This window comes from Hermetia illucens, chromosome 1 (genome assembly GCF_905115235.1).
Source record: "Hermetia illucens chromosome 1, iHerIll2.2.curated.20191125, whole genome shotgun sequence".
NCBI classification, from domain to species: domain Eukaryota; kingdom Metazoa; phylum Arthropoda; class Insecta; order Diptera; family Stratiomyidae; genus Hermetia; species Hermetia illucens.
Window position 1 is genome coordinate 86,411,273 of NC_051849.1, and position 27,837 is coordinate 86,439,109.

At 41.3% G+C, this 27,837-nt stretch overlaps 2 protein-coding genes and 1 long non-coding RNA gene across 8 annotated transcripts in view; 1 reads left to right on the plus strand and 2 right to left on the minus strand.

The window, feature by feature from the left end:
- Positions 1-10,283, minus strand: part of LOC119652101 (zinc finger protein ubi-d4 B) — a 35,278-nt gene extending 24,995 nt beyond the window's left edge. For all 5 annotated transcript variants that reach the window (XR_005249515.1, XR_005249516.1, XR_005249514.1 and 2 more), the window contains exon 1: positions 9,872-10,283. Coding sequence is in view for 2 of the 5 variants with exons in the window: in XM_038056053.1 (XP_037911981.1) it covers positions 9,872-10,220 (349 nt within the window). In the remaining 3 variants the exon portion in view is untranslated. The remainder of the gene's footprint in view (positions 1-9,871) is intronic.
- Positions 10,284-12,549: 2,266 nt separating this feature from the next.
- LOC119646984 lies at positions 12,550-15,915 on the plus strand. Its single transcript, XR_005248791.1, has 2 exons — positions 12,550-12,650; positions 15,485-15,915. It is a non-coding gene; the product is annotated as an uncharacterized LOC119646984 (long non-coding RNA).
- On the minus strand, positions 15,379-25,091 carry LOC119646981. Of its 2 annotated transcripts, none has more exons than XM_038047692.1 (7): positions 24,919-25,091; positions 24,713-24,853; positions 24,433-24,651; positions 24,324-24,363; positions 15,923-16,532; positions 15,595-15,849; positions 15,379-15,525 (listed from the first exon to the last, which is right to left on the minus strand). In XM_038047692.1, the coding sequence occupies exons 1-7, from the start codon at positions 24,924-24,926 to the stop codon at positions 15,515-15,517; spliced, it is 1,284 nt and encodes a 427-aa protein (XP_037903620.1). In that variant the 5' UTR covers positions 24,927-25,091; the 3' UTR covers positions 15,379-15,514. The 2 variants fall into 2 exon arrangements, with proteins under 2 accessions (XP_037903620.1, XP_037903619.1); XM_038047691.1 differs by having other exon boundaries at positions 24,273-24,363.
- Between the last annotated feature and the right edge of the window lie 2,746 nt (positions 25,092-27,837).

Below are 27,837 nucleotides of genomic sequence, written 5' to 3' on the forward strand. Positions count from 1 at the left end.
CAATTGGATTAAGTAGCCGGCCCACCGCAATTTATTGAACCAAGTTTTATCGGCAACCAAACGGTGGATATAGGTTACGAAATTGTTCATCCTCCAGAAGATCAAAAGAAACCAAAAAATCAAAAATTCGAGTATTCCTATCTCGAACGCGACTAAGAGCTCACAATTCTTCTTCCTAAGAACCTAAGCCTCCGAGGAATACATGCGGGCTGGCAAGATCATTGTCTTGCACAGTAGGAACTTTGACGCTATAATGAGATATTTCCAGCGTTCCGTTGGTTACCATTATATGTGATTTTCGATCTTAGATAGGAAAAATTTTCAACGGTTTCAGAGTTGTACTCCCCTATCTTTATTGTTTCCTGTAACTGAGGTAAGATCTGACGATATGCAGCGCCGGTGTAAATCTTCAATGGGGCTAGAATAAATCTGGCAGAAAAACTGACCAATGAACAAAAGAAGACAATACAAAGGGCTATTCTCTATGAAGTATAAAGGTACCAACCCTCCACTGCAGTTAAATTCAGGAATAGCTATTTAGAAAGAAGCGTCTTGGTTAAGACATGCACAAATCAGCGGGATAACGATTGACTGCAAGGCCCTATTACGCACGTCAACTCATGGAACGGCACAATTCTGCAAATTCGCGAGGCCAGAGAGTCCTCTGGGAATGCTAGGATATGAATATTCGCCAAATCCGAAATTCAAATACTACCACTAAATGTTTTTATTTCTAGTGATTTGGTGAAAACATCAATTAGGAAAACATGGGCGGATGTGCGGGACAATCCAGCGGCAAGCGTCTATTTTCCGCACTCCCGCAAAAATAGAGGACTTGATCAGTTATTACGAAGCATACCCTTCAAATAATTGTTGACAAATATAAATGCACATCACGCGGCGGAGTGAAGCAACAAAAACAACAGGAGTGAGTACCTTTATGAATTTGGTATTAAATATCTGTTGTGTACATAAACTTGTTCGGTTTTCCCATGACTTGAAAGCAACGAATTTTTGGTGGCATTTGAACAGGAGAATCAATTAACTGTTGATGGACTATTACAAAGGTCCAACATACGCCGCGGCATCATAGAAAGAAGAAAGCGATCAATGAATTATGTTGTGGAATTTGATTCTTAGATTCCTCGCAGTTATCCATCAGGAATATTTAAGACCGCCTGAATAATTATTTTTTAATTTATCAAATCATTTACAAGCAGGACGAAAAGCCTCATAAGGTCTTATTGTGGATGCAGTACAACTCCCCTGAACAGAAGGTCTAATTTTGTGTTTGGTGGGAAGCAAAAAAGTCGAAAAATTTATGCACACAGTCAATATTATTTCACAATATATAATAAGGATACAGAACAGATTTGGGCACTAGGCAACGAAAAAAAGTAATTGACATTACTTTCTCTCATGCGTCTTATGAGCATTTGCTATCAGATCAAAGACAATACATTCGAATGCAAATCAGCAGTACCACCAATCCAGAGGATGTTTATCGGAACCAACGAAACACAAGTTAAAAGTGTCACAATCTAAACTTGGCAATTGAAAGAATTGCAATACCAGACAAAAATTAGACATGACCCTAGACAAGTTCAACAAGGCAAGAGCCACCTCGTATGAGAGAAGTTGCAAGCTGACAACAAGCCCGCACACTAAGTATAGTTGGCGACAGACAGATAACACAGATAACACGTCAATTGTTCAATAGGGCAAAGACGACAGGAAGGTAAGAGAAATAGAACCAAATTCTTAGCCAGCATAATAAGGAGATCCTCAAAACCACGAACGACTGGTAGATGAGGTACTGTGCGGAAATGGAACCACTTTAAAAGTATTACCTCTTGGGACTTCTTTCTAGAGTAGAACTTTCGATACTCAGATATAGGAATAAAAGATGAGATCTAGTTGAATGAAACAGTGATACTGAAAAGAACCAATAAAGGCAACTGGGAAATTACGAACTTGGTCATGATGCTGAATAAGGTGAAATGAGTGTTACACTCATTTGAACCGTATAAATTGCCTGGCCCAGGTAGAATCTACACTGTGTTCCTAAAGTAAAAGATTTCACCTATAAGAGGTCAGCCAGGCGACAATGGAGTGAAAACCGTGAATCTTGAACATTGGATGATTCGAGGAAGGTTAATTTTTCGGATGAGTGAGTGGTAGCCAGAGAGGTAGATGCAGAAATGAAACTTATGGTATATGTGCTCAAAACACTGCCAAATATTGGCCGTATGTTATGACCTAAAGAGATATTATCAATCGGGGAGTTGGAGCCATGTTGATGCTGGAAGGTTCTGTGAATGCTGAAAATTACAAAACATTAATAACAGGAGTTATACCAATAGTCCAGGAGTTATCAGCAGAATGCTCAGATATAGATATGTTGCCGCAATACGATTTAGCGCCTTGACATCGAGCGGAATATGTAAGTTATCCTTGATGATAATGCAACAAACGTTTTTCTAACTTACTCATTCTACCTAAAAAAAAGTTCAAGTATGAATTGCGAATAAGATTCTTTTAGTGGCCTTCAAACAGCTGGACCTTAACCATATTGAAAATATGTAGTCGACTGTTGAAATATGACAGTTTTGTTTTTGATAATAAAAGCACAAAAGGTAATAAGATTTAAATAGCTTACATTTTCTTTCCTTCAAAATTTTTCATCAAAAAAATAAAGATGTAATGATTTTAGCTGGGCGTCTCAGGTATGAAGGTTTGGTGTTCACCTTATGTGAGAAACTTTCTACGTAAGTTTCTCTTTTCGAAGATAGCTACAAATTGAAAATATTCCTTCACATATTTCTAAACTTTCAGATACATGTACATATTGGAGACATCAACTATTATGCTCATCTTAAAGAAATATTGCCTATTAGCACATACTAATATGTACATTTGTATGTACGCAAATACCTACCTAAATTGTTAGTATACACCTAAATATTTCGACTTTACTGCATGTACCAATACCATTTTTGTGTTTCGATAGCATGGTGGAGGCGATCAGACGCTGCTTCATTCCTCCACCCTGAGGAACAACGTCTCCGAAACCTGCTACAAATAGTATTTTGCTCTATTTTTGTTTAATTCAAAAAGGGTATGAATTTTTGTTCGAAAAGGCCAGGTTTGGGCTTAGATTGGTTTCAACTAATATAACTGAGTCCGGCATCTATTGAAGAGCGGAGCGATTTATAACTCAAATTAGTGTGACCCGCCAGTAGATAACGTGTGAATAGAGTTTACTTTATATGATGATGACGTCAAACATGCCTTGGAGCACAATAAATTCACGTGGAACACAGAACTTTGGCCCTCTGTGACTTTATTAGTAATGGTTGGATTGCTTTCAAACTATCTAAACTTGTGTCCTATATTATCACTGATACTGGGGCCACTTGTGTACTTCTACATGAACTTAAAGGGGGTTTTCAGATAAATTTCTTAAATAAAGTCATATGCTGCCAAAAATAATCATTTTCGAAAAGTACTAATTGAGCCCTTTCGTTTGATACCCAACATGATTATATTCTGTGAAAAAAAATGTAAATCCCCTTTCACGTATACTCTAACGTAAAAGCATGCCAGCCAGAAGGCTAGCTTGATTCAGAAGGGGAATCAACGACAGAAAGAAGTTTTGGATCGTGAGCATGTAAATATAGGAAAGATAGATAGATAGATCATAAGAGAAACAAGTAAATTAGAAAGGAAAATTCAGTTATGAAGAACGAAAATGAAAAAGAGCCAAGAACAGAATCCTGGGGGGATCCGAATAAAGGAGGACTAGTGGCAGAACCATTGAAATGAATGTATAAAACCTGCCACTTAGGTACGATCTCAACCAGAAGAGAAGGGTTGATGGAAAGCGGTCGGAGTTTATTGAGAAGTACAGAATAGTTAACGGGATTAAAGGCTTTTTTCTTTTCTATCGTTCAGAGAATTTGTGACAAAGTTAATGAACTCTACCAAGTTAGGAACAGTTGAACGCTTCGATTGAAATCCGTACTTGACAAAACTTCCAAAACAATATGAGAAGCAATCTTTTACGTACTTTTCGAGAGTCTTGGAGATCGAGGGAAGAGCACACATCACGTTTTCTGTGTAAAAGGATGATAAGATATATTTATGCGCATCTAAATTGATCTGACGCATCTTCACGCATTTTCACTCTACTCGGTGCATGAAAGTATACATATATATGTTACGTAACCAGGTACACACATGCCTATTATATCGGTTACTACCCGCAAGCTTTATTAGCACATACATATGCATACATATCTCCCTGTGAGCAATTGACATTGATATGCAAATAACAAAAAAATTCCAAAAATCCATGGATAAGTTCACATGGATTCTCCTCCAACCGCTTCCTTGTGCGATGTACAAACAGAACTGGGCGCCCGAGTTACGATCCCTGAAATAGAATAAGTCATACGCCAAAGATGGTAAAACACCATGGTGGAACTCTAATTTAGAACAACAGAGGAGAATGACAACGATACTCTAAAACAGAGCTCTGAAGTAGATTTTAGTTGTTGGGTGGAATCGATGCAAAGATCATCATGGAGAGGCTTTTGCGAAGAGGCATAACTTGCTTCAGGCGACCTCGTCTACTCTAGCCAGAGAACGTAATCTACGTTTAGAAAGCGGAAAACGCACAGTGCACTTCCCTGGCTTTGGTTGACTGAATATTTAACCCGTTTTAAAATACAAATATGCGGACCCAGATGGCATCATCCGTGCTTTAGTAATAGAAAGAATATAATATAATAATTATCGACAAGTTTAACTCCGACATGCTATTTACATAGCATGTTGATCACAAGCTCAAGTAAAAAGGTGTAGGATTTGAGGCAGCATACTTTGTACCATACTCAGCAAAACAAAAAAAAATAAAGTACTGAAATCAAGGAAAGAGATAGATAAGGTATAGTTGCAGCTATTTCACTATAGTGAATGACGGGTCACGCGATAGACCAACCAAGCAAATTATGGTATTGAGTCGAAAATCTTTCGTTGGACTAGTGGCGTGATCACATTCGAATAGATGCTGCGACTGCATCTAAATCAGCCTTTCGATAAAACAAAATGGCGCAACCGACCACGACCAGTTGACCCCGTTCGTGAAAAGGACTTAGCCTTTTGAGAAACAGAAGAAGAATTTTGCGGACATAATATGTGACCGCTTGAATGTAACTCTGCCGATAATTAAAAGTTAGTGCCTCGGTAAGAGACCCGCAGTGAACGCTACCCACCTTAGTAAGGGTGGGAATCCAACTGATACAAACAGTCAAGTATTCAACTGTATTATACTCAGGAACAAAATCAGAAATTTTGCACATTGTTCTGGTGCTGTAGGCAAGAAGATTGTATACAGGAGATTCAACTCCCAACGCAATGTTCGAAAGTATATAGTGGAGTTAAATCATTGTGCATCCTCAAACGCGACGGTAAATGCGAGAGGAAAAATCCGCACATAAGGTCTGGTGTTGGTGCCGTGTATATGATGCAATGCATTGGGACAAGAAAACCAGCTAAGCGCTATCGACACACCGATACATTAACCACATGGGTTATGGGCCAGTTAGCTATCACGTCCTACTCGAAACATAAACAATGACATTCCGTACCCCTTTGCCGCTGGATTCGCTCCTCCTGTACATAGTCTTCTTCGATGTAGGATTGCGACAGACCAAACATGGAGACTATCACCGCAACGGATTGTAGATATTCATAATAAAGCCCATTTTGATGTGCGCATGCACCGTCTGGTAACCGAGACTGAGCTTTGCTAATAGCAGGAAGCTACTGGCGCACAATCAGAGGTTCCGTTGCAAATATCACCTCCGATCCCACTGGTCACATTATTCCGACAACCGGGCCGCGTTATCAGCATTAAGTAATTACAACATATGAAACCAGTTTATGTGGAGTTGTCACCAATTGGTGCTGAATCTTGGTCGAACGAAATATTCCTCATATGAGTGCCAGGACACTTGAACATTGCAGACTGGCTCGCCAAAAATCTGGATCCATAATGGTGGTGCCAGAGTTAGCATTTGACATCCGGCCAACCACTGTCAAGTTTGCTTTGAAGGATGAAATTGAAAGGAATCGCGCAATCAAATCGAGAATGTGGCCTCTAAAACGTCATTTTTATTGTCCCCTAAGAAGTGGGACATGAAACCACTGATAGGACTATTAACGGAACACTGCTCCCTATCGGCTGTATGTAGCGAATGTAAGGAAGATAACAGTTTCTTCGGCGAAGAAGCCTGCGAAGCTCCCCCGTCTAACTAAACTAGCTTTCCGATAGGTTATCCCCCAAATTTCAGTGTCACATACCAAAAATTTTGAAAGTGACGGCCTGCTGTTTGGGGGCGTTTGGATTTTTGCCAATTGGATGGAATATATACCAGGAGCCGATGGAATTACAGCCGAATTGGTTAAATATGGAGGCGACCAGTTACACCAAGTGGTTCATCAACTTGTGCTCAAGGTATGGGACAGCGAATCAATGCCTGACGATTGGCAACGAGGCATTATCTGTCTCAAACATAAAAAGGGAGATATCACACAGTGCAGCAATTATAGAGGTATCACGTTGCTGAGTACCATCTATAAGATATTCTCCACTATCTTGCTAGGCCGGATAGCCCCATACGCCCAGAACATCATTGGCCCATACCAAAGAGGCTTCACTCCAGGCAAATCAGCAACAGATCAAATTTTCTCTCTGCGGCAAGCGATGGAAAAACTGTTGGAATATGGACAACAGTTGCCCCATCTGTTCATCGACTTTAAAGCCGCCTATGATGGCATAGCCAGGGTAAAACTGTACACGGCCATGAGAGAATTCGGTATTCCGACGAAATTAATAAGACTGACCAGACTGACCAGGCTGACCCTAACCAAAAAAAAATTGCGAGGCCAGATAAAAGCAGCAGGATCACTCTCAAGACCATTCGACATCAACAACGGTCTACGACAAGGGGATGCGCTATCATGCGTCCTCTCTAACCTGGCCCTCGAGAAAGTGATCCGTGATGCTGAGGTAAATGCAAGAGGTACGATTCTTTTCAAGTTCACCCAATTACTGGCCTATGTTGACGATATCGACATCATGGGAAGAACCACCCGAGACGTACAAACTGCCTTCATCCAGATCGAGCAGGCGGCGATTGAGGCGAGATCTGGGGCTGCACATCAATGAAGGCAAGACAAAATATATGGTGGCAACGTCAGCACTGAAGACGAATCAACCAACAACATCAAACCGCACTGGTCAAACACGAAGAAGAATAAGGATAGGAGAATACAACTTTGAGACCGTTGACAATATCTCCTATCTAGGGTCGAAAATCACAACCGATAACCACTACGATGATAAAATCCGCGCACGGTTGTTGTCAACCAACAGAGCCTATTTCAGCTTACAAAGACTGTTCCGCTCGAAACGTCTCACCATAGGGTCAAAGCTCTTACTGTACGAGACAATGATATTGCCAGTCCTCATGTATTCCTCGGAAACTTGGGTTCTTAGCAAGAAAAATTGCGAACTCTTGGCCGCGTTCGAGAGAAGAATCCTCCGAAGAATTTTTGGCCCCCTACATGAGGATGGACGATTCCGTAGCCTACACAATGACGAAATCTATGAGCGATACCATGACCGTCCGGTTGTGGATAAAATCCGGCTCAATAGGTTACGGTGGGCGGATCACTTAATCCGTATGGATGATCCCACCCGGAAAGTCTATAAGGGCAATATCTATGGTAGAAAAAGAAGACGAGGCAGACCCTGCCTAAGATGGAGCGATGGCGTAGGCCAGGACGCCAGACAGCTTTTAGGGATATCAAACCAGATATCAGACCTCGGCGCAAAACCGGGATGTCTGGAGTTCCTTATTAAGGCAGGCCTAGACCGGATACCGGTTGTTGCGCCGTTGATGATGATGATGATATACCAACAAGTTTATATTAAAAATAAGAAAAAATAAAAGAGCCAAAATCGTCTCCTGTAATTAAGCGGAAATATACCACCAATATCGGGACAGCGCGTCAATAACACTTACGCCGGTCCCTGGCAAGGTTCTGTGAATCACCCTCGAACTACGCATACTTTTTCACAATGATCCGAACAGTGATAACGTGATCGGTATAAGGGGATCCAGAGCGGCTTTACTCTGCTTGAGGATGTTGATGGGAATGATAAGAACTTCGGAACCGCTTTGTGAACACTTTCCGCCTCTTCAGCTGCTCACCATCTTGAATGAGAAGCCTTCGGTTAACTTTTGGGTCACGAGACCATCGAAAACTTACGAACACCTGCAAACTTTTTTATGATGAAGTGTATGACAGCGACAGCGACATCGTTGCTAATTGAAGCAGCTTTCGGAATTTCTTTTTTCAGACTGGTCTTGTCACGTCCTTTTGAGTCGTCGGAGACATATAAAAACACGTTTCGAGTGCCTGTGTCGTTTGCGCAACAAGATAGTTTTAATATTGCTAGACGACATTCAGATCGGGATGATTGCCCGAATTTCATTTAGGTGGGCCAATGCTCCATTTCCCTGCCAGCACATGCAGTAGGGATACGCAAACGAATGTAAGCGACAACACTGCTTTCGTTCGACTACATCTGCTGCTGAACGTGACATGGCCCATCTGATTAGGTGTTCACAGCAGTTTAGCCAAAACACAACTGACCTTGTCGAATGTTGCTTATGGAACGCATCCTTCTCTATAACGGTAATCCCCGTTGGTGCATAGCACTGCACAATCCCGATGCTCCTTAATGTTACAATCAAAATCCTGTCCGTATTCTGTATGCTCTCACAATGAGGGATGATTTGTGTTCTTGTACCCAGAAGTTGAGCATTATTGCGGAAGAGTACAAACTGTACGAAACTTGGACTTAAGTGCATTCGATTTACGGACTTTCTGGAATAATTAGTAGACCTCACACGTTCTGGGAGAGGTGTTCAAAATCTCTTTGCAATAAATTGACTCGAGATAGTGTAGAATGGCGATAATTGGGAACAAACGGATCAGAACTCTAGACCAGATTGCCAGCTAATGTCTCTAATTGGGCTATCTCAACCAGACCAAATGGGAAATATGATAAGGCCATCGTCAAATAGCCTCAACCTGCAAGAACAATCCAATTTCCATTCAGCCCGAACCCCGTCAGTTCCTCAACAAATATCTTGCTCGCCACAATCAATCGTAACTTTAAGATTGATTTGATCGCTGGAGCGAACCAGTCGTACGTGCTTTAACTTCGCATGCGACGTGAAGAGAAAGGTGATCATTTTTTGGCGCGAAACTTGTTCCAACCAGGCGGGCTACAAAAACACAGCGTGCTCGCCGACGAAGCAACTTGAAAGACAAGGGCCAGTTCGAGAGATTCGTGGTTGGTTGATGCCTACAAGGTCACAGACAATAAGCGAAGAAAAACTTGGCGCACGTAGCCATCCTTGGTCATGGGAAACTGGAGGTATGGTGGAAACGCAAGAAATTGCGCAAAATGGCCTTCACGGAAGCACTTCAGTGCATCACAATGGGCCGGAATGGATCGCAAAACGTCGCATAAACAACTTCAATTCCGCTCTGACAACGGACAATACACGGAATCAGTCACTCCTCGTGGGGCCGTCTGTTTTTCTCTGGTGCTAATTTCTCGCTGCATGAGTCACTGTGAAATCCCAGGAAATTGCCGCCCGCTACATTTACAAGCAGACGATCGCATAACACACTTTGTTACTTGCTCATTGCCACATAGAACGCACAAAACGTTCGTTTCCCCTAAATGTAAACAAAGCTTGAACACTGCCAGCGAGGGGCCGCTTACCTGTCGCCTCGACTTGGGTTTCTCGGTAGCTGTAGGGCCTGTAATTATGATGCTGCAATAGATACTGCCGTTTGGGCTTCCGCCACCGCGTTGAAGGGTACGTGTAGATTTGCCCGTCACGAAAACCAGGCATTCGTTGTTGTCTCTTCATAAACAAAGCGCAGTGATTCTGTGCAACTCCCGTTTGCGGATCAATGAACGGCATCCGCAGGCGGCGTTCGATACACAACCGCGTATTGAAGTTTTCACTATTCTCGAGCACTTCCTTATAGGCGGAATCATTTAGGAAACTCTGAATTTTCTCCAAATTCGGAATATTTACAATTTGTATTTCGGTTGTCGACGCCATTCCGTTTTACCGTGTGTGGACGCACACTTTCGCACAACTGTCGCTTTTTCGTATTGTGACAGACCAAGAGCTTGAATGGTGTGTGTAGGGAATTGTATGTGGAACTCATTCCCACAGCATTGAACTGTAGTTTAGATGTTGACAAATGACAGAAAAAAATATTGAATCTAGTATTACCAATGGGAAACCATTCAGTGTGTAATAAAGCAACGCGATGTTCAAGAGCCGTTAAAAATTTCAATTTTAGGCGGGAAACTGCTTCTAGACTAAGAACGCTGAGCATTTGTAAACATACAATGCTCGAAATTTGCTCAGCCGCGCGCAATAATTTCCAAAAAAATAACGCTAAAATACCGGCACTCAAAATTCTTTTTATGTAATTTTATGTTCAGAAACATACATTTCATTTGAGATGCGACTCATCACTCGCGAGCCTCGTAGTGTGCACGGACGGCGAGCGCGATCGAAGTCGTTCAGATTTCAGATTTATTTATTGAGCAAAGAAAATTTGCGGTACGAAAACAATAATAACTTAAAAGCTCAAGCGTGATTAATTAAGTATGTAACGCTAACCTATGGAAATATCCGGCCTAGCCGGTTATATGTTATAAAGTGAAAAGATGGTGCATGTCAGTGCTCATTTGACCTATGAAGTGCTTAAACCTAAGAATAATTTATAACTTACAACTAAACAAACATAACACAAAATAGTACTCCGTACTGGAAAACGGGAAAAAGGGAGTTTTTAGGCACCGGTGGACAGGATTGATCGATAGAATTGGAGTAAAGCGCAGTCCTTTCTCAATGGAGGTAGCATTCTGAGAAAGGGTTACCTTTTACTCGATTTGGACCTGTGCAAGGACAGTGACCCAAGGCAGGAGGATTAAAGAGAATTATGGGATGACGGGGCATGTATTGTGGAGCCTAATTAGTAAAAGGGGTGACCTTAATTTAATAGGTTTTTTAAGGTAGCTGAGGCCTTAGAGACATTGGCAATAGCAGATCTGACGTGAGGGTTGGATTTGAGTTTGTTGTTGAGGGAGATTCCCAGGTATTTAATGTTTGATTTCGACTTGAGGGTGTGGTTAGTGATGCGTAAATACAGGTTTTTGCTTTCTGGCATTGTGCGCCAGGACACTTCCCACTGGGGTTTCTGAAGCAAATAACCTCAGACTTAAGGGAATTAACGGTGAGGGCCCACCGATTGAAATAAATGATGAACCTATTGGTTAGGATATTGAGAGAGAGGAAGGCTATTGAGGGCCTGAGACCGCTCGCATATAGGATGGTGTCATAAGCGAAGAGGATTGCTCCTGACGCGGGAGGACCATTGTCGTTGGGGGAAAAGGGTGAGTTGCCGTTGTCGTGGGGGATAAGTTTACGGGAGGGAGGGGAATATCGTGGAGGAAGATGTTAACAAGTTTGAGGCCTAGAATAGATCCCTGAGGGACTCGTGTGTTGAGTCTCGGAGAGGAGACGGTAGTCAGCGTTGCATCTGTTCCGTAACCGGTGAAATAGACGTTTCTTATGGATATTGGGACAAGTGAGCCGGACTTTGAGCCTGTCGGCCGGTAGGTTGGTAATTTCAAATGTGGCATTTTTGTCTATGTCCTTGATTACAAGGCCCAGTGCCCTGGCAGTCAATCCATACAAGAAAATCGAAGGGAGAAAGCTAATTCTATTCTTATCTTTAACTAACGGTGGATTGGCCGTGTCAGCAGATTTCGAGGTTCCGGGACGTGCATGCGTCGCTTCGGGGCGATGCTCATTGTCAAAGAGGAGATAAAAGCGGTTTTTGTTCGTTGGGGCCTCGTTGTGCGAGATGCCTGAGTCTGTTTGTTTTCGTTTGAAGACAGACTTACCTGAAGCAAGTTTGAATTCATCTTGGAAACCTTGGATGTAGTTAACACAGTAATTTGCTTCACCGGTCCGAGCGTCGGGCTGGTCCCCAGGAGGGAAGCTCAGGTCGTCGTCGACAGTTATGACGGGGCACTCATCACTGATGGTTTCTTCGGCCGTAATGGTCTTGTCGGCCGAGTAGAGGAGTTGTGTGGAGATATTAGAATCGCCAATCCATGGGCGGCGACAGTGTAAGCTGGTTCCGCGCTGTAGTTTCGTGTCACTCGAGTAAGGATAAGTTCCGCACTCACGGTGCGAGGCTTGTACCGGCTTCACTTTGTTAATGCGAAGTCACAGTTATTAAAACTCTAATTGTCACTGTATTACCGTTAAATAAACCGTTAATCAAACACGGTTAAACAATTGAATAACGATGATCGTAAACTTGGCAACAGCGCGCAAGCCCGATCTGAACACAGTCGAGAGCAATCGTCAGAACGAACCATTCGCCTCGGCGGACACAAGCGAACTCATCGAAGTCGTTCCCTTTGGCTTGTTAGCGTTTACCCGTCAAAACGGAATTTTGAGGAGGTAATTATTTAGGAAATACTTTATGTAATTGTATGTATCGTATCCAATGTAATTTAGTTGAATATTCTGTTTGTTCCGAGGCTGATTTCACATTTCGCAACAATGTTTTTAAGTTACAACGCGAAGGCCATCGAATTCCAATTTCAATATGTGACGGATCCCGATGGACGTAGAAGCTATTTGTCGGATCTTTGTGCAAATGGCCCCTCAAGACAGCCGTGTGTCGATCATGATTTCTTACTATGGGACTGACTCCACTTAACTTGAAGGATCGATCTTTCAATCCTTTGAGTGGGGTGAAGTCGGACCAAGAGCGGATCGATGAATGGAAGTCGAAGACAATGCACGGTAAACACGTGAATTGTCTTTGGCAGCCATTTGTTGATTTGCATTTGTCAAACAGATGGCTGTGTGCTGGGGAGTTCTTTGCGGAGACGGAGGGGTTCATGTGTACCATTCAGGACAGCGTAGTCGCCACCCGGGCTTATAAAAAGCTCATCATGAAAGAACGGGTGGAGAACGACCAATGCAGAATGTGTGGTTCGGCGTTAGAGACGTTGGACCATCTCATTTCTGGCTATACTGTTATGACAAGTACCTCCTGGTACTTTTCCAGTTTTTTGTAAATAAAATATTATTAATCTTTTTAAATATTAAATTCAGGATATAAATAAATGTCGGGATGGGTATTAGGCAATTACAAGAAGTATACTAGGAAATCTAAGGAGTGTTAAAACGTGAGAAAAAAAAGAAATGTTGCATAATATTAAATGCATTCTCTCAACAGATTGTTACCCTATAATGAATATGTCATAAGACCGCAGATACTAAACTCCCTTAATAATTGTAATGAGGTTTTGTTTTACACAAACTCTTAAAAAATGATATCACTTCTTTCAAGTAAATGTTGGGATCTTGGAACGGTGTGTAGGAATATACAACGTGCCGTTGATTTGATAGACAGCTGGTGCCTCAGACATGGTCTATCAGTTAATCCAAATAAAACCACAATGGTTTTATTCACAAAAAGGAGAAAACTGGATGGACTTTGCTTCCCTGAGATGAGGGGTACTACCCTTCAACTCTCCGAAGAAGCGAAATATCTGGGAGTCACTCTAGATAAAAAACTTCTTTGGAACAAACATGTAGAGGTAAAGATGAAACGAGCTCTCACAGCTTATGGGCTGTGCAGACGGACCTTTGCCTCGACATGGGGACTCAGGCCTCATGTGGTAATGTGGATATATGTTGCCATCATTAGGCCGATGTTCGTATATGCATCCGTAGTGTGGTGGTTTAAGGTGAGACAAAAAGGTTTTCACCGTAAACTAGACGCACTGCAAAGAACTGTTTGTCTGGGTATCACTGGTGCCATGAGCACGACATCCGGCGCAACTATGAATGTACTACTCAATTTGCAGCCCCTGGATATATTTATTCAAAGCACTGCAATGAGAGCAGCCCATAGGCTAATTCGATTAGATCTATGGGAAAACAACGGATGTGGGGGGCACAGAGCATTGGAAGAGTTACTGGGAGGACTGAATCCAGTTCTTACAATGCTTTCCGATTCTCGTGTCCCCATACATCTGTTTGGTAGAAGATATGAAGTTACGCTGAAGCGTAGAGAGTACTGGGAAGACCCAGAGGAATGCGTGGCGGGATATACGGAAGTCTTCTACACCGATGGCTCAAAAACAGAAGAGGGTTCTGGAGCCGGAGTCTACCTCTCGAATAAAAACGAGAAGTGGGCTTTTCCTTTGGGACAATATGCAACGGTTTTTCAAGCCGAAGTTTATGCGATCCTAAGGGTGGCAAACTGGGTGATTGACGAGCGGTTGAAGGGCAGGCGCATCGCAATCTGCAGTGACAGTCAAGCTGCATTGAGGGCATTGAGCAGTCCTTTGATCACCTCGAAAATCGTTCAGGAATGCAGAAACAGTTTGAACTCTATGTCTAGATTCAATACGGTAGAACTACTCTGGGTACCTGGTCACTGTGGCGTAGAGGGAAATGAAATCTCGGACGCTTTAGCGAAAGAGAGGTCAATATCCCCTATGCCGGGACCGGAGCCAGCAATTGGAGTATCAGTAGCATTGGTTAAATCTGTTTTCAAAAACTGGGAACAAGTTTCCCATAATGACAGGTGGCAGAGCCTAAATGCTGCTCGACACATCAAACTTTTCCTGCCAGAACCGAACATACGTACCGCAAAGTTTATCCTGTCGAAAAGCAGGAGGACTTGCAGGTGTATTGTGGGCATTCTGACAGGCCATAACTCACTAGCTGGGCATATGTTCAGAATAGGAATTACCGAAGATGATGCGTGTCCCTCCTGTAATGAGGAAGCGGAATCCACGCATCCATGCATCAGGCATCAGATCTTTGGTGCCGATGTTCTCCAATTGCGACGGGTAGCATCACATCCACTAACGGAAATCCTGCGATACGTTAACGAATCCGGAATATTCCGTTAGACGGGTGAGGCGAGTACAATGGGCCAACACGGCCCACCATACACACACACACAAGTATTTCATGTCATATTACCAACGTCGGTGACTGTGAAAGCGAGCCATATTTAAGTTACATAATATTTCCATACTGGAGTTGTAGCAATTTGATGGGAACTGCAGAAGTTCATAGACAAATAAAGATAGAATCAATGAATTCTCCCAATTTCATCTAAAGCAACTAGTTAACTTTATGAAAACGTAGCGTATTATTTCAATATATGATAAACTTATATTTTTTGATATGATAATATTAAAAACAAGGAAAAGCTTTTTTTCGTTCTTTCACAAATGCTTGACTAAAACAAGTATCTTCTCTAGAATGGATCCTAACCGAGTGCACACACCGCCTCAATATCTTCCTGTTGGATAAAAGCGAAAAGTGACGGAGAAATTAGCATGAAACCTTACTGCATTCACACTAAACATACCTGGATTGGGCGTTCCAACTAGAATAGTTCTTAATATTCTTGCGAAGCTTCCCGCGTATTTCACCGCAACTTCGATTTTACTTAATTCCTTTTTACGACGTGTTATAAAAATAGGCAAGGATGCAAGGTATCTCCCGATTGTTCGAAATATATCCAGAAGTAAATCAAAATGAAACATCGATGATACCAACCAGAACAATAAAACACCGAAAACGAGCATAGACAGTATGTAACGCAAGGATCCGTTCCTGTTCGCTGTAAAATGAAGAAATTTGTGTCAATTTGAACTTACAAAATTCCAAAACAGAAGATTTGAATTTATCAATACCTCTTTTGATTTCCCGATAGATATCTCCCGTCTTGATTGGTAACGTACCATTTAAAATTGAAGTTTTCTTGGTGTGAGATTGTTCAACAGCTTTCTTTAAATTCATGATTTCCTGATGGATTGCTTCCGTTTTCTCAGATGTATGCCGCTTTGCGTTCGAATTTCTCTTGCTTTTAACTAGATCTGCAGAACTGGCAATCTTTAATGCTTCGTTTGAGGGTTCCCCAGTGTTGAGAGTTTTAGGTGTCGGCAAAGCTACATTTACCGCCGTGCAAAATGCATTAGGGGATTTTGAGGTGTTGACTCTTTGTTCTACCCCAGGATATTGTACGGGTTTTAAGTTTTTCTTATCCAAATTGGTTGCACTTGGGATTGGATTACTACTGTATTGGCTGCACTTTCGGCAATATGCGAATCTGTGGTCAGTTTGAGTAGTTGCATGGCTCTGTATAATGGATTCAGTGGATGTCTCCTTATTCTTACTTTTATGTTCATCGGGGATCTTCGGTCTTAAATCTGTTCTAGAATGCTTCTTTCGCACTATTGCTAACCTAGTTCTGCTTCGTTTAATCGGGTACTTGCCACTTGGTTTCTTCAGCTTTGTTTCTGCCTGAGATAGGTGGAAGAATGTGAATTTTATTAGTATTTTTTGAACTGCTTAGAAATTAGAAAAATGCGATATAATACGAAAAATACTTCACTAAAATCTAGTTAAAACAGGAGGGATGAACTTGAATATGTTAGGCGACTTAGGATTTATCTGGGGCAAAAACCGGAGACAAGTTATTTAGTAGAACTTTGTAATGAAAATGGAGACTAAATACCATCAATATTCCATGATTGTTAACCATGTGCCCCGAGACCAAACTTGTTTATAAGATACGTAATGGACATTTACCATGCAGAACTGCCAAAACCTGAGTGCAGCTCGGTTGGAGGGATCCGCAATTGCATACCGTTACGCTAGCCGCTACCGCTACCATTAACTAATAATTTATGTGGGGGTAATCCTATAAAATGATGGTTATAACACCAAGCTAACAAGAGCCCGGATGGGTCCCTCGGTACGGCTAACAAAGCCGTAATTCAACCATATGTTGGGCACCAAGTAGAACACCCTGGGCCAATGAAGGAGAATCCCACCGACCAAATACATAATCTGACGGAATGACCTTACCATCATACGATCTAACATTTGGCAAGCATCTTTTTAGGGAAATCTTAGTTTGGAGGTTGGAAAAACAAGTGAGGTGTCAAACAATAGATAAATAGTCAATTCAAAATGAAAAGAACAAAATAAGAAATATAGGGATCAATCCCTTTACATGTTTTCATTTATTTTTAAAATTTAATTTAATTCAAAACATACCATGATACATGAGTTTATGGGATTATAGACACTAATTAATCGAAAGGGACATGAATAGTGTCAATCCGTTTGAAGGGTTAGTATATTAGTTGATGCCTTATGAAGAACGAAACAAAAAAAAAACTCCCTTTTTTTTCAAGGTTTTGTGTAAAATAAAACCTTATTAAAATCGGTTTACTATCTGTCTGTCACACACATTTTTTCTCAGAAACGGTTATACCGACTGACACCGAATTTGGTGGGAACTGTGAACGCTTACACATACATCATTCTACGTGGAATTTAAAAGGTGTCTCGATAGGTGCACAATGTAGCTGTACAATTTTTTCGGCAAATATAGCCATATGGGGTATCAAATGAAACGCTTCGATGAGTACTTTTCAAAGCTCTCAGTTTTCTCATTTAATGCAGAAGGGGGGGGCTGGAAAGTGGTCATATCTTTCAGAACGAACCGACCGAAAAATTGATAAAAAAATAATTTCAGCCGAGAATCACGTGAATTTCACTATTGCTAACAAACTTATAATGCGTCAAAGTTGTTGTTTCAATCCAAATTCTAAGACAAACGTCCTCAAATGCTTTTATATAAGAAATATACAAACTCTTTCATACCTGAAGGGTTCAGCTTTTGGTTTCCCGATTTACTTAAGGAGTTAAGGAAAATTGCACAGACCCATTGGAATTTTAATGGAAAACTCATTTCATCTATCCATAATAAAATTGGTGGTCTTGAGGGTCTATTGATAAAAGGACATAATTTCAAATGTGGAAAGTGTTAATAGTGCTTGAGGCTTTCTGTACTCCTAAAGGATTTCCAGTTTATTTTTCTTCTCAAAATGTTTTTACAAATGTTTTCACAAACTGATATTTTTTTTTTAAATTTTCAATCTAAGGGAAGCGACATCATTCAGAATAAAGTAAAGTTTTGAGGGTATCTTTTTCTGTCATTTGGAATGAAACTTCTTCAGTTGATTAACAACTACCACGTAACCAGGTTCCGAAAATTTCGAGTCAACTTGTTTTCAGAAATTATTGATACGTTAGTGAAGAAAAAACATACATATATGGCGTTTTTCATTTTGAAATAAATTTCGAATCTTAGAGCATCGAAAGTACAAGTCTTTCTGAAATATATTCGGATTTTTCTATATTGATTTACTGAAACGAGAAATATTTCAATATTTCCTTTATTTGTCGCCTCTAGTTGCGTAAAGTACCTTACGAGGCAGATTCTGATTCCTTCAAATGATTTAAAAGGCTCTCCTTCATTCTCAACCCACGCCACAGAGATTAAACTACAATATGTCAGAAGGAAAAGTTGAAGAGATCCCGAGAATTCGAAGATGCAAAATGTGAGGCGTCCCCACAGTACTCAGTGACTCAGTGTGTAAGTATATTTGAGTGCAGAACTGTTCTACTTTTACGTAGGCGGTAATGTATACGCATTTAGCATGTCAACCTAACTAAAACTTAACCAGTAAAAATACGATTATGACCTTGGGAATATCAGGTTGGTCTATAATACTACAACTTTTTATGACTCTTATGATATACTGGGCAACCCACCTGAGAATATCCATGAACATTGGATCGCCAACAAAATTGCTCTTTTCTAGGGTACGACACATTGACCGCTACGAGTGATGGCGGGTGTAACGAACTCGAACTCCGATACCGAGCGAAATCCCCAGAAGTTCAGCGTAGTGTGCGCCGTGACAAGAGACAGGGAAGCGCAAGATGCCGCAGAACGCAATGATTTCAGACGTGTATACCACATTTCGAAAGGGCCTGCATTTTATGTCCTGTGAAGGACATTAATCATCGACTTCTCATCCACAATGACGAGCAATTGAAGAGATGGAAGGAACATTTCATCACGGTTCTTAACAGTATCACATCCGGTGAGGTTCCTCCTCTTGTGAATGAAATAGCTAGTCATCGCAGCATGCTGATACGGACTGTACCTTCAAGCAGACGAGAAATCATTTCGATCATCAATGCACTCAACAGGAGTAACGCCGCTGTACTCTACTACGATCTCCCCGCAGAGTTATTTATCGCTGCACCTGCAGTTACTACAGATCTGCTACTTCCAGTCGCACGGGAATCTTGGGAATCCGAAAGTTTTCCTAAAAAAGTGGAAGAAGGGGATGATCGTTAAGATTCGAAAGAAACGTACCCGCTTTGAGTGCGACAATGAGAAAGGTAACTAATTGCGTGCTCCCTGCCATCGCAAAGATAACAGCTAAAATAGTCCTCGAACGAATCAAAGAACATCTTGAAAGCTTGATCGACAAAGAGCAGGCTGATTTCCACTCTGAATCATTCTGCGTTGGATACATCAACACCCTACGGATCATTTGGGAACAGGGTGGAGTTTAGATCGTCATTTCACTCCTCTTTATCAATTTCGATAGCGTGAACAGAAAGTGTATCTCGCGTGCCCTACGTGGCTAATAGCTATTATCAGAGCGACACAAAATGTCACGCGCTGTACCGATGTAAAATCTCGGAGGATTTTGAGGTCGAAAGCGGAGTCCGATAGGGTTGCAGGAGGACGTGGAGGAATTCAATGGACCATGACATTTTTCCTCAAACACCTCGACTACGCTGGTAACATCTGTTTGCTTTCTCACTGAGTAATGGGCCTTAGCCAAATGATCCTGGATTTGGAAAGAGAGGGAAGTAGAGTCGGAGTGAGGATAAACACCAACAAACCCAAGGTTCTCAGTCTAACGGTTCATCGAACTCTTCCTATTTGGAGTAAGGTGCAAAGCACCAATGGAGTCGATCAATTTGTATATCTAGAAAGCGCGGATGATGCCCAACACATTAAAAGCTCTAGATCCGCTTTCGCTGTTCAATCTCAAATTTGGAAATGCAATTATCGCAACACCAAGATTAAGTTGAGATTGTTTTGTGCTAGTGTCCTTTCTGTGTTGCTCCAAATTTTCGTCAATGTCTGTTTGCGTCGTATCAGGCGAGTACGCTGGCCTGACACTATCCCAAGACGAAGAACTTGGTCAGCGCACAGACTTGGCACTCGTATGCAGTGTAATCGAAAAACGGCAGTGGATAGGTGGAGGGACGACAATTGTATTGTGGGCTACGCCATGCGGTGGAATCTATTTTCTCAAGATGGCCAACGACTGGGTCGCCCCAAAGGCACTTGGCGCAGAACAGTAGAGTAGGAGTGCGAGCGTCTCGCGGAGTCGTGAGAGGAGCTGAAATGCATTTCAGATAACCGCGAACGATGGCACGTAGGTGTGGCTGACCCGATATACTCCACCAAGGGATGAATTGTAACCATATACATACTAGATTTTGCTTGTATGGCGACCCCCCTTAAACTCTTCCTAGAAAGATGTAACAGACCTTAGGTGTTCGCGTTCACAGTTTCCGCCTTCCGATTCAGTTTCGAGTCATCGGTATAGCCGTGAAGTCATTTTTTAAGGTTTTGTGTCAAACAAAAAATAGAAGTCTTCGAGGAATACATGAGGAATGGCAAGATCATTGGTTTGTACAGTAAGACCTTTGACCATATGGTGAGACGTTTCGAGCGGAACAGTTTTTGTAAGCTGAAATAGGCACTGTTGGCTGACAACAACCGTGCGCGGATTTCATTATCGTAGCTGTTATCGGTTGTGATTTTCGACCCTAGATAGGAGAAATTGTCAACGATCAACGGTCTCAAAGTTGTAGTCTTCTATCTTTATTCTTCCCGTTTGACCAGTCCGATTGTGATTAATATTTCTAAATTTTTTAAGAAAGCGAAACAACGTCCATTTAAGATACTTGCGAAAGCATCCGCTAGTTTCATCGATAGTGGCGGCACTTCTACGAAAGTAGAATCATTCTTTTGTAGCATGTCATGTCATGTATGAGTGTAGAAATAAAACCGATAATGTTAGGCATTCAATGTTCCTAAGAAATTAAAAAGTAAGGAATACGGAAGAAGCTTTTCTAAAGAAATTAAAAATGTCTTCAACATTGCCTAGCTTTTGTGCCAAATATGCAACTTTATCGGTTTCTAGCTTTGAGGGTCTAAAAAAAACGAAATACGAATTTCTATCATTTGAAGGATTACGGTTATTACCATCAGTGAAAGATGGCACTTTGGATAGTGAGGGTTAGAAAATTCGACAGTTTTGACAGGCCGCCCACGCACTTACCTTACAATGGGCCTTCTGACTATCGGGTTGTTGTTTCACCAACAATTCAACCATTTCCAGTTAATCGAGTCATGTTGATGATGCGTCAAATCGAGATATCTCTGTAGCTAGCTCTCCGTCTAATAACATATGGCGATGCCATCGAAAACGTGGTCATCATTGTGTGTAACATCATCGTTTCCAAGCGTAAAGGTACATTCATTGTCTTTGGTGGTTGTTCAACACTCGGAAAAACAGAGTGCGATAATACGTCGAGCGCAAAGATATCAGTTGTGCAGCGGCATTTCATAGTTAGAGGAATTGAGTGAAGAATCCATTGTGAGTCTCAGAAATGCTTATAGTAGTACTAGTAGTAAGTTTGAATCGGATGGAGAGAGCAGATTTCATTAATTCATATGTGGATACTTAAAGGCATGCATCGAGGTCTGAGGAGGAAGGTCACATTGCCATTGAATGCAATAATGCTCATTGTGTGAAGAAAAGAAGGGACGGGATAACCGGTATATTCCCGGAAGAAGTAAAGGGCTGGAATTCAGGAAGGCGTTGACTGCAATGAAAAAACTAGCTTTATTCAAGCTTCAATCAATGCAAGGTTGCTTAGGATTTAGTTAAGCACACCAGCCACGAGTCTAAGATGGAAGTTGCCATTGTAGGTGAACCATACAGGAACCGCCACGAGGATGTACGGGTTACAGACTCGACTGGTGGAGCAGCCATATGGGCCTTGGAGAAGGGAAGCTATACAATGTACCATGAGTCAATCGACCAGTGCAGCTGCTATGCTCCACCTAGTCTCATATTGTCTGAGTTTGAAGACATGTTGGACAGCTTTGTTTACGACGTAAGGGGACGAAGCTCGAAGGTGATTCTAATGCATGGGCCTTCGGGTGGGGAAGCAGAGAGAATAACACAAAGGGCCGAAATCTGTTAAGAGGCTTTTCGCAGGTAGATATATGTAATCCTTGCCCATGAAGGTGATGTAAGTATCCTTCGGAAAAGAAGATCTGCTTCAATCGTAGACCTGACTTTTGTTAGCCTTGCAATCACACGTTTTACGTTCTGGCTTGTTAGCGAGGACTACACCCAGAACGATCACCAGGCAATTATTTTCGAACTATAGTGACAGCCACACGGTAGGGAAACAGCATACCCAAAGCCTACAGGCATATTAGGCTGATCTTCAAAAATATTGAATGAGCAAACCTTTATGGAAGTGTGACTAAACCAACCTACTTACAACACGAGAAAAGCTCTCTATGTCCCACAGCGCACAAGGCACACATGCCTGATTCACATTCCCTAGTATAAGACCCAACTACTGGTGGAAAAATGAAGTGACCGGCCTCCGATCAGCCTGCACTGACCCAGACGAACGGCTCAGAGCTTGGTAGGTAGGATCGATCAGATGCAAAAAGAATGTCTATATAAGGAAGCCCGTAAAAAACTTAAGCTGGTTATCCAGTAGAGCAATAATGAGCTTTGTATTGAGGTAGATGTAAACTCGTGGGGAACGCCCATAGAACTGTGATGGGGCTATTCAGAGGTGGTTCATCTCCATAGATCATGCGCTTCACCTTTGTGTTGAAACCCTCCAGGATTTATTCCACATTCCTCTGAATGTGGCGGCAATTCTGACAGCAACCATAGGCGAAATATTGGAGATTTGGGGAAGAATAGGTGACAATAAATCCCCGGGCTTTAAAGGAGTATCGAGTAACGGCTTAAGCTTGCCAGACATGTTCGCTCGGTTTTTCGAAGCGTGTGTATCCGAAGCGATATTTCCTGTAGCTGGAAAACTGTTGGAGCGGGTAATTTATAATAGATTACTCCTGGTTGTTGGGTTCCGCAGAGCCAGGTGAACCATTGATGCCATCAAATTGGTTGCTGGCTTGGCCGAAGATGCAATTTACGGAAAGGGTCGTACCAGCAAATATTGCGTAGTAGTAACTTCGACAAGTGGAACCGTTACAACCGTATACAAAACTACCAGACGACGATTGTTCTTCCCTGCTATCTCGCTGTCATTGTGGATAGCTACTTGCGAAAACGAACGCTTTGGTATGACACCGATAATGGACCTCAGGAGTACGTTGTCTCCGTGGAAGTCCCGTAGGTCTCTTTACTTGGGCCAGCATTGTGGAACATAATGTACAGTGAAGAACGTCACAATCTTTCGGTTCCAAAGGTAGCGGTGGTGGATGACGCCGACGACATTGCATTCGTTGCGATTGCAAAGCATCTCAAAGATGCTGGGTTGTACTTATGTGAAGCAATCAGTGCTACTAAGGTCTGGTTGACTACCGCTGGGCTAGCACTTGCAGAGGAACAGACGAAACCGGTACTTATCACCGAGCGTTTTAAGAGAAATTTCACTCGCATTAGAATTGGGATCACATCGTCTCTTTCAAACCAGCCAGGAAATACTTGGAAGTGATGATATATTCAAAGCTCAATTTTAAACAGTAAGTTGCGTACACTTGCGGAAAGACATCTGGCTACAATGATGCTGAATTTAAAAGGTCCGCGGCATACATGTAGACTGCCTATAGCCAGGCTGCTGAGTTTGGGCAACATTCACAACTGATTCGCAACTGAGTGCGGAAATGGTGGCTTTTGAAGGCTTCCACCCTAGAAAAAATGACAGCCAGCCGCTTTTAATAAGGTCCTTAAAAAGGGATGATTTTGCTTCAGTTGCATTTAAAATTTTAATTTAATAATGCGTGATTTAATAACACGTGAAAAATAATATTAGATAAAGGTAATTCGAATAGGAAAAAAAACCAAGCATCTACTAAATCATGGCACAAACCTCTCGAGGGGTACTATCGCCAGATGAATAATATAATTTACTCAAACTTACATCGACTCCATCGCCATGATCGCGAGCTTTTATATCACTCCTACAAATGGATTTCAATAGCAGTATTATTATCAAAACAGGAATACAATACTAGCGATAACAGACGTACGCTTCCATTGTTCCAATTCGGTTTAGAGCCATCCAACTGTTCACATTGTATCCTGTTCCTCTGCTAAGTTGGTTCACACTGGGTGCCATGTGTACGCTCTCAGTGTCAGTATTTACACATCCCCCAGTTAATATGCTGAATGTGTTGGAGGCTTCGGTTTTTTCACCACTGCTATTGAAAATGGCGACTTTAGTTGTTTTATCCGGAATAAGTGGACTTCTGAAACGAAATAAGATTATTTAGAAGCAACAATTTACTTGGTGGCAGATTTATGATTAACTTATCCACAAATCTTGGCGTCAGCGTTGTCACCAGCTTTTCTTGTCTGACACTACGCCGCGGCGTTTCAGTACGCTTCCGTAAAACGGGATCATGTATAAGGGAACTGTCTGATGGATCGGTGACAAATTGGGGCCTTTTCCTAGAATGGGCAGGGAAATTATTTTGGCCGCCGATTTGAGCTGCGACAAATATTTGACTACTTACATAGACATATCACTCCTCCGAAAGGATTATGGGAAATTTTTATTGTGTTTAGATAACGATAATTTGATGTTTGGCCAGCAAAAATTCACAATAATATAATAGAACAAAAATACGAAATAAATGTATTGTATAACTTGGGCTACTCGTGTTTGACAGCGCATAGATATGGCTTTTGTTTTTAGGAACTGCCAAATATTTTGAAATTTCATAACTTTCAGCTGAATCATGTTTTGCGTTAATATCCGTTAATGCCAGCTTACAAAAAATGACACTCGACACAGTTCCTTATTATAATTGGAGCAATGAAGAAGGGCTTGAATAGTGGTCCTTCCATGAGTACTTTAATTTTGACCGAGGTCCGTAGCAACATAGTTTTCGAGCAACATATTTTATAAATAAATACTGGGAACATATAAAATATATATATATATATATATTCGCAACTTTGCTTTTCCGTGTATGGTTGTCCGCCCTACCCAACCCTCAACCTAGAGGGCTAGTTAGTACATTTTGTTCCGTTTTTAAGCGCGGGAAACTCGGCTTCATCCTTCTCCGTCTGCAGTTTTTAATGAAGAAGGAAGTCCCAGCGATCACCACGTGGAGATGGAGATAGGGTTTGGTAGTAAAATTGCTGGTGTTGGTTCAGCAGGCGTTTCCCAGGTTTTGTGGGAGCACTTTTCGCCCTGGGACCTATACTACCCTTTGACCGCGAATACTTTTCAGAGCAAATTATTTGTTTAAATCGCTGCAGAAAAGTGTTAGGCAATTGAATTTTAAATTATTATGCAAGTGCAACTGCCACGCATTGAAAGTTCGTCAGAGAGAAACACAAAACCTGTTATACCTGAAGCATCCAGCTTTCGGTTTCCCGACTTATTTAGAAATAATATGACTTGGTTATCTCTCAAATAAGCACTTGGCATGATAATGGATGCTCATTTACCTTGCCAACAATGCAATTTATCCACCTAATAATATAATATAAACCGTCAAAAGGCAAATAAGCTGGTTAAAAATAGAGTACTCTCATATAACCAAATGAAACAATCGAAAAACAGGGAACAAACTGTAACAATACAGAATGTAGTCTCCAGACATTAATCGATCGTACTGTCAAGCGTATCTGTTAAATCCTAAAGGAAATTTTAAGCTGTGTCGAAATATTAATAGTTCGAGGAAAGTAATTTACGACCCTAAGTAGAGCGGTCTAAAAGTCAATTTGATAAAAATTTCTCTATAGGCGATGGTATCTATTCAAATACCGAAAAGGTATGGAATGATCCGGCCCTTTCTTTTAAACGCTTTTGTTGGTCATATTCGTCGTAAACTTGTTAAACATATTAAGCAAAGCTATTAGAGATGCATAATATGGTTAATTTAGAAGAAAGTTGTCGATGCATAGATGCCTCCATTTCATATAATTTGAAAAACCTTTGAATACACGTTAATGACTTATTCAAATGCTTTTCATCTTCACGCGAGAGATAGCAGGGATCAAGAATATTCTTGATACAATATAGCTTTAAGTGTGCATAAAGTTTTATTTCATGTTAAAGATAAGATATCCTCATGTATTCTTCTAATTGGCTAATCATCTGAAGAAGTCAAAGCGCCCAGAGAAAAAGCTAATAGATACTATCGGAAATTTTCATAAGAAAATAGGTCTCCTAAATAGACTTTTAATATCAGCTCGTCTCTACTTACCAAACTCAAGGTGTATTCCGAGAAGAAATAAAGGCCAAGTTGAGTCAAAAGTCTTGATAATGCTGCCCCGAATAATATTGTATATTTACATATGTATTTTTTCCCCAATAAGTAATTAATAATGCATTTATCTCCAGATATAAACACTAGTTATAACTTATTTGATGGGTTCCGTACCAAAAAAAAATCCCGCTAGATTGCAATTTTCGTACAGTGTGCGACGCTCGCTTTCCTTCACTTCCCGAGATTTTCCGCGCTACCGGAGTACTCTTGATGGCGGCCCAGTGCTCATCAATTCCCCGGTTAGTTGACCAAGATGTCTGTCTTCTCGTTATTAACATAGATGGACCGTACCGCAAGTGGGCCTTGTTGAGCTTTCGGAGGTCGAAGATCCCAGCGTCGCGAGAAAATGCGGACGTGATATGAAAGGGACCATCAAAATCTCGCTTGAGGCCGATGTCAGCGTCTCTCTTATTTCGTACATCCAAAAGGTAATTCTTAAATCTATTGCTGATCCCGATGTTGCTAACCTGGTTAGATGTGCGTTGCTTGTCAGTTGAGACCCTACTGACCTGCTATCAATGATGATACTGCGGAAGCTGCAAACCTCTTACCATTATTGTTGCGTTCCCTAGAACCGTGTTTTCCCATTGCATGTCCGAAAAAAATGTTATCAGAGCTCACTTTAGCACATAGCTCTCCCATCACCACCGGAATATCATCTTTAGGAAGCCTCTCCTCGACTGCTTTTAGTTGCTCATAGAAAGCCTTCTTCCCCTCAGGATCGGGAGACTCCATTGGTCCGTAATACTTCACTATTAAGATGCTCCTCATCCTGGACTAGAATATCGCAGTTAGTATTCTGTCTGATACATTTGTAGCTTTTCATTAATTCTTATGAAAATTGAAGTGGAGGATTTCAGTGTCCCCAAAACTATTTTTGATTCAAAGCTTAATTTCAATGCTGTTTCATATTGTTTGTGAATAAGTAATTATACACAGCATGTAAACTATTTTAGTTGATTTCTAAAGGAAATCGGAATAAAGTTTCTCAAGAAAGTTTTCCTTAGAATTGGAACATTGCAAATTCATAAAAGCAACTATGCAGGTCTGTAATTGTCTAATTCAAATTATATACTTACCATATTGGCATTGATTTCTCATTCGTAGCTTATAACTGTATTCTTGCTTTTTAGTCTTTACTTAGCTATAATC

What these genes read in the sequence shown, in the direction of transcription:
- LOC119646981 (XM_038047691.1), bottom strand. An exon ending in CGAATTGGAACAATGGAAGC is followed by an intron (nt 24,364 to 24,432) that starts GTACGTCTGTTA and finishes ATCCATTTGTAG; the next exon opens with GAGTGATATAAAAGCTCGCG. An exon ending in CTATCGGGAAATCAAAAGAG is followed by an intron (nt 15,850 to 15,922) that starts GTATTGATAAAT and finishes TTCATTTTACAG; the next exon opens with CGAACAGGAACGGATCCTTG.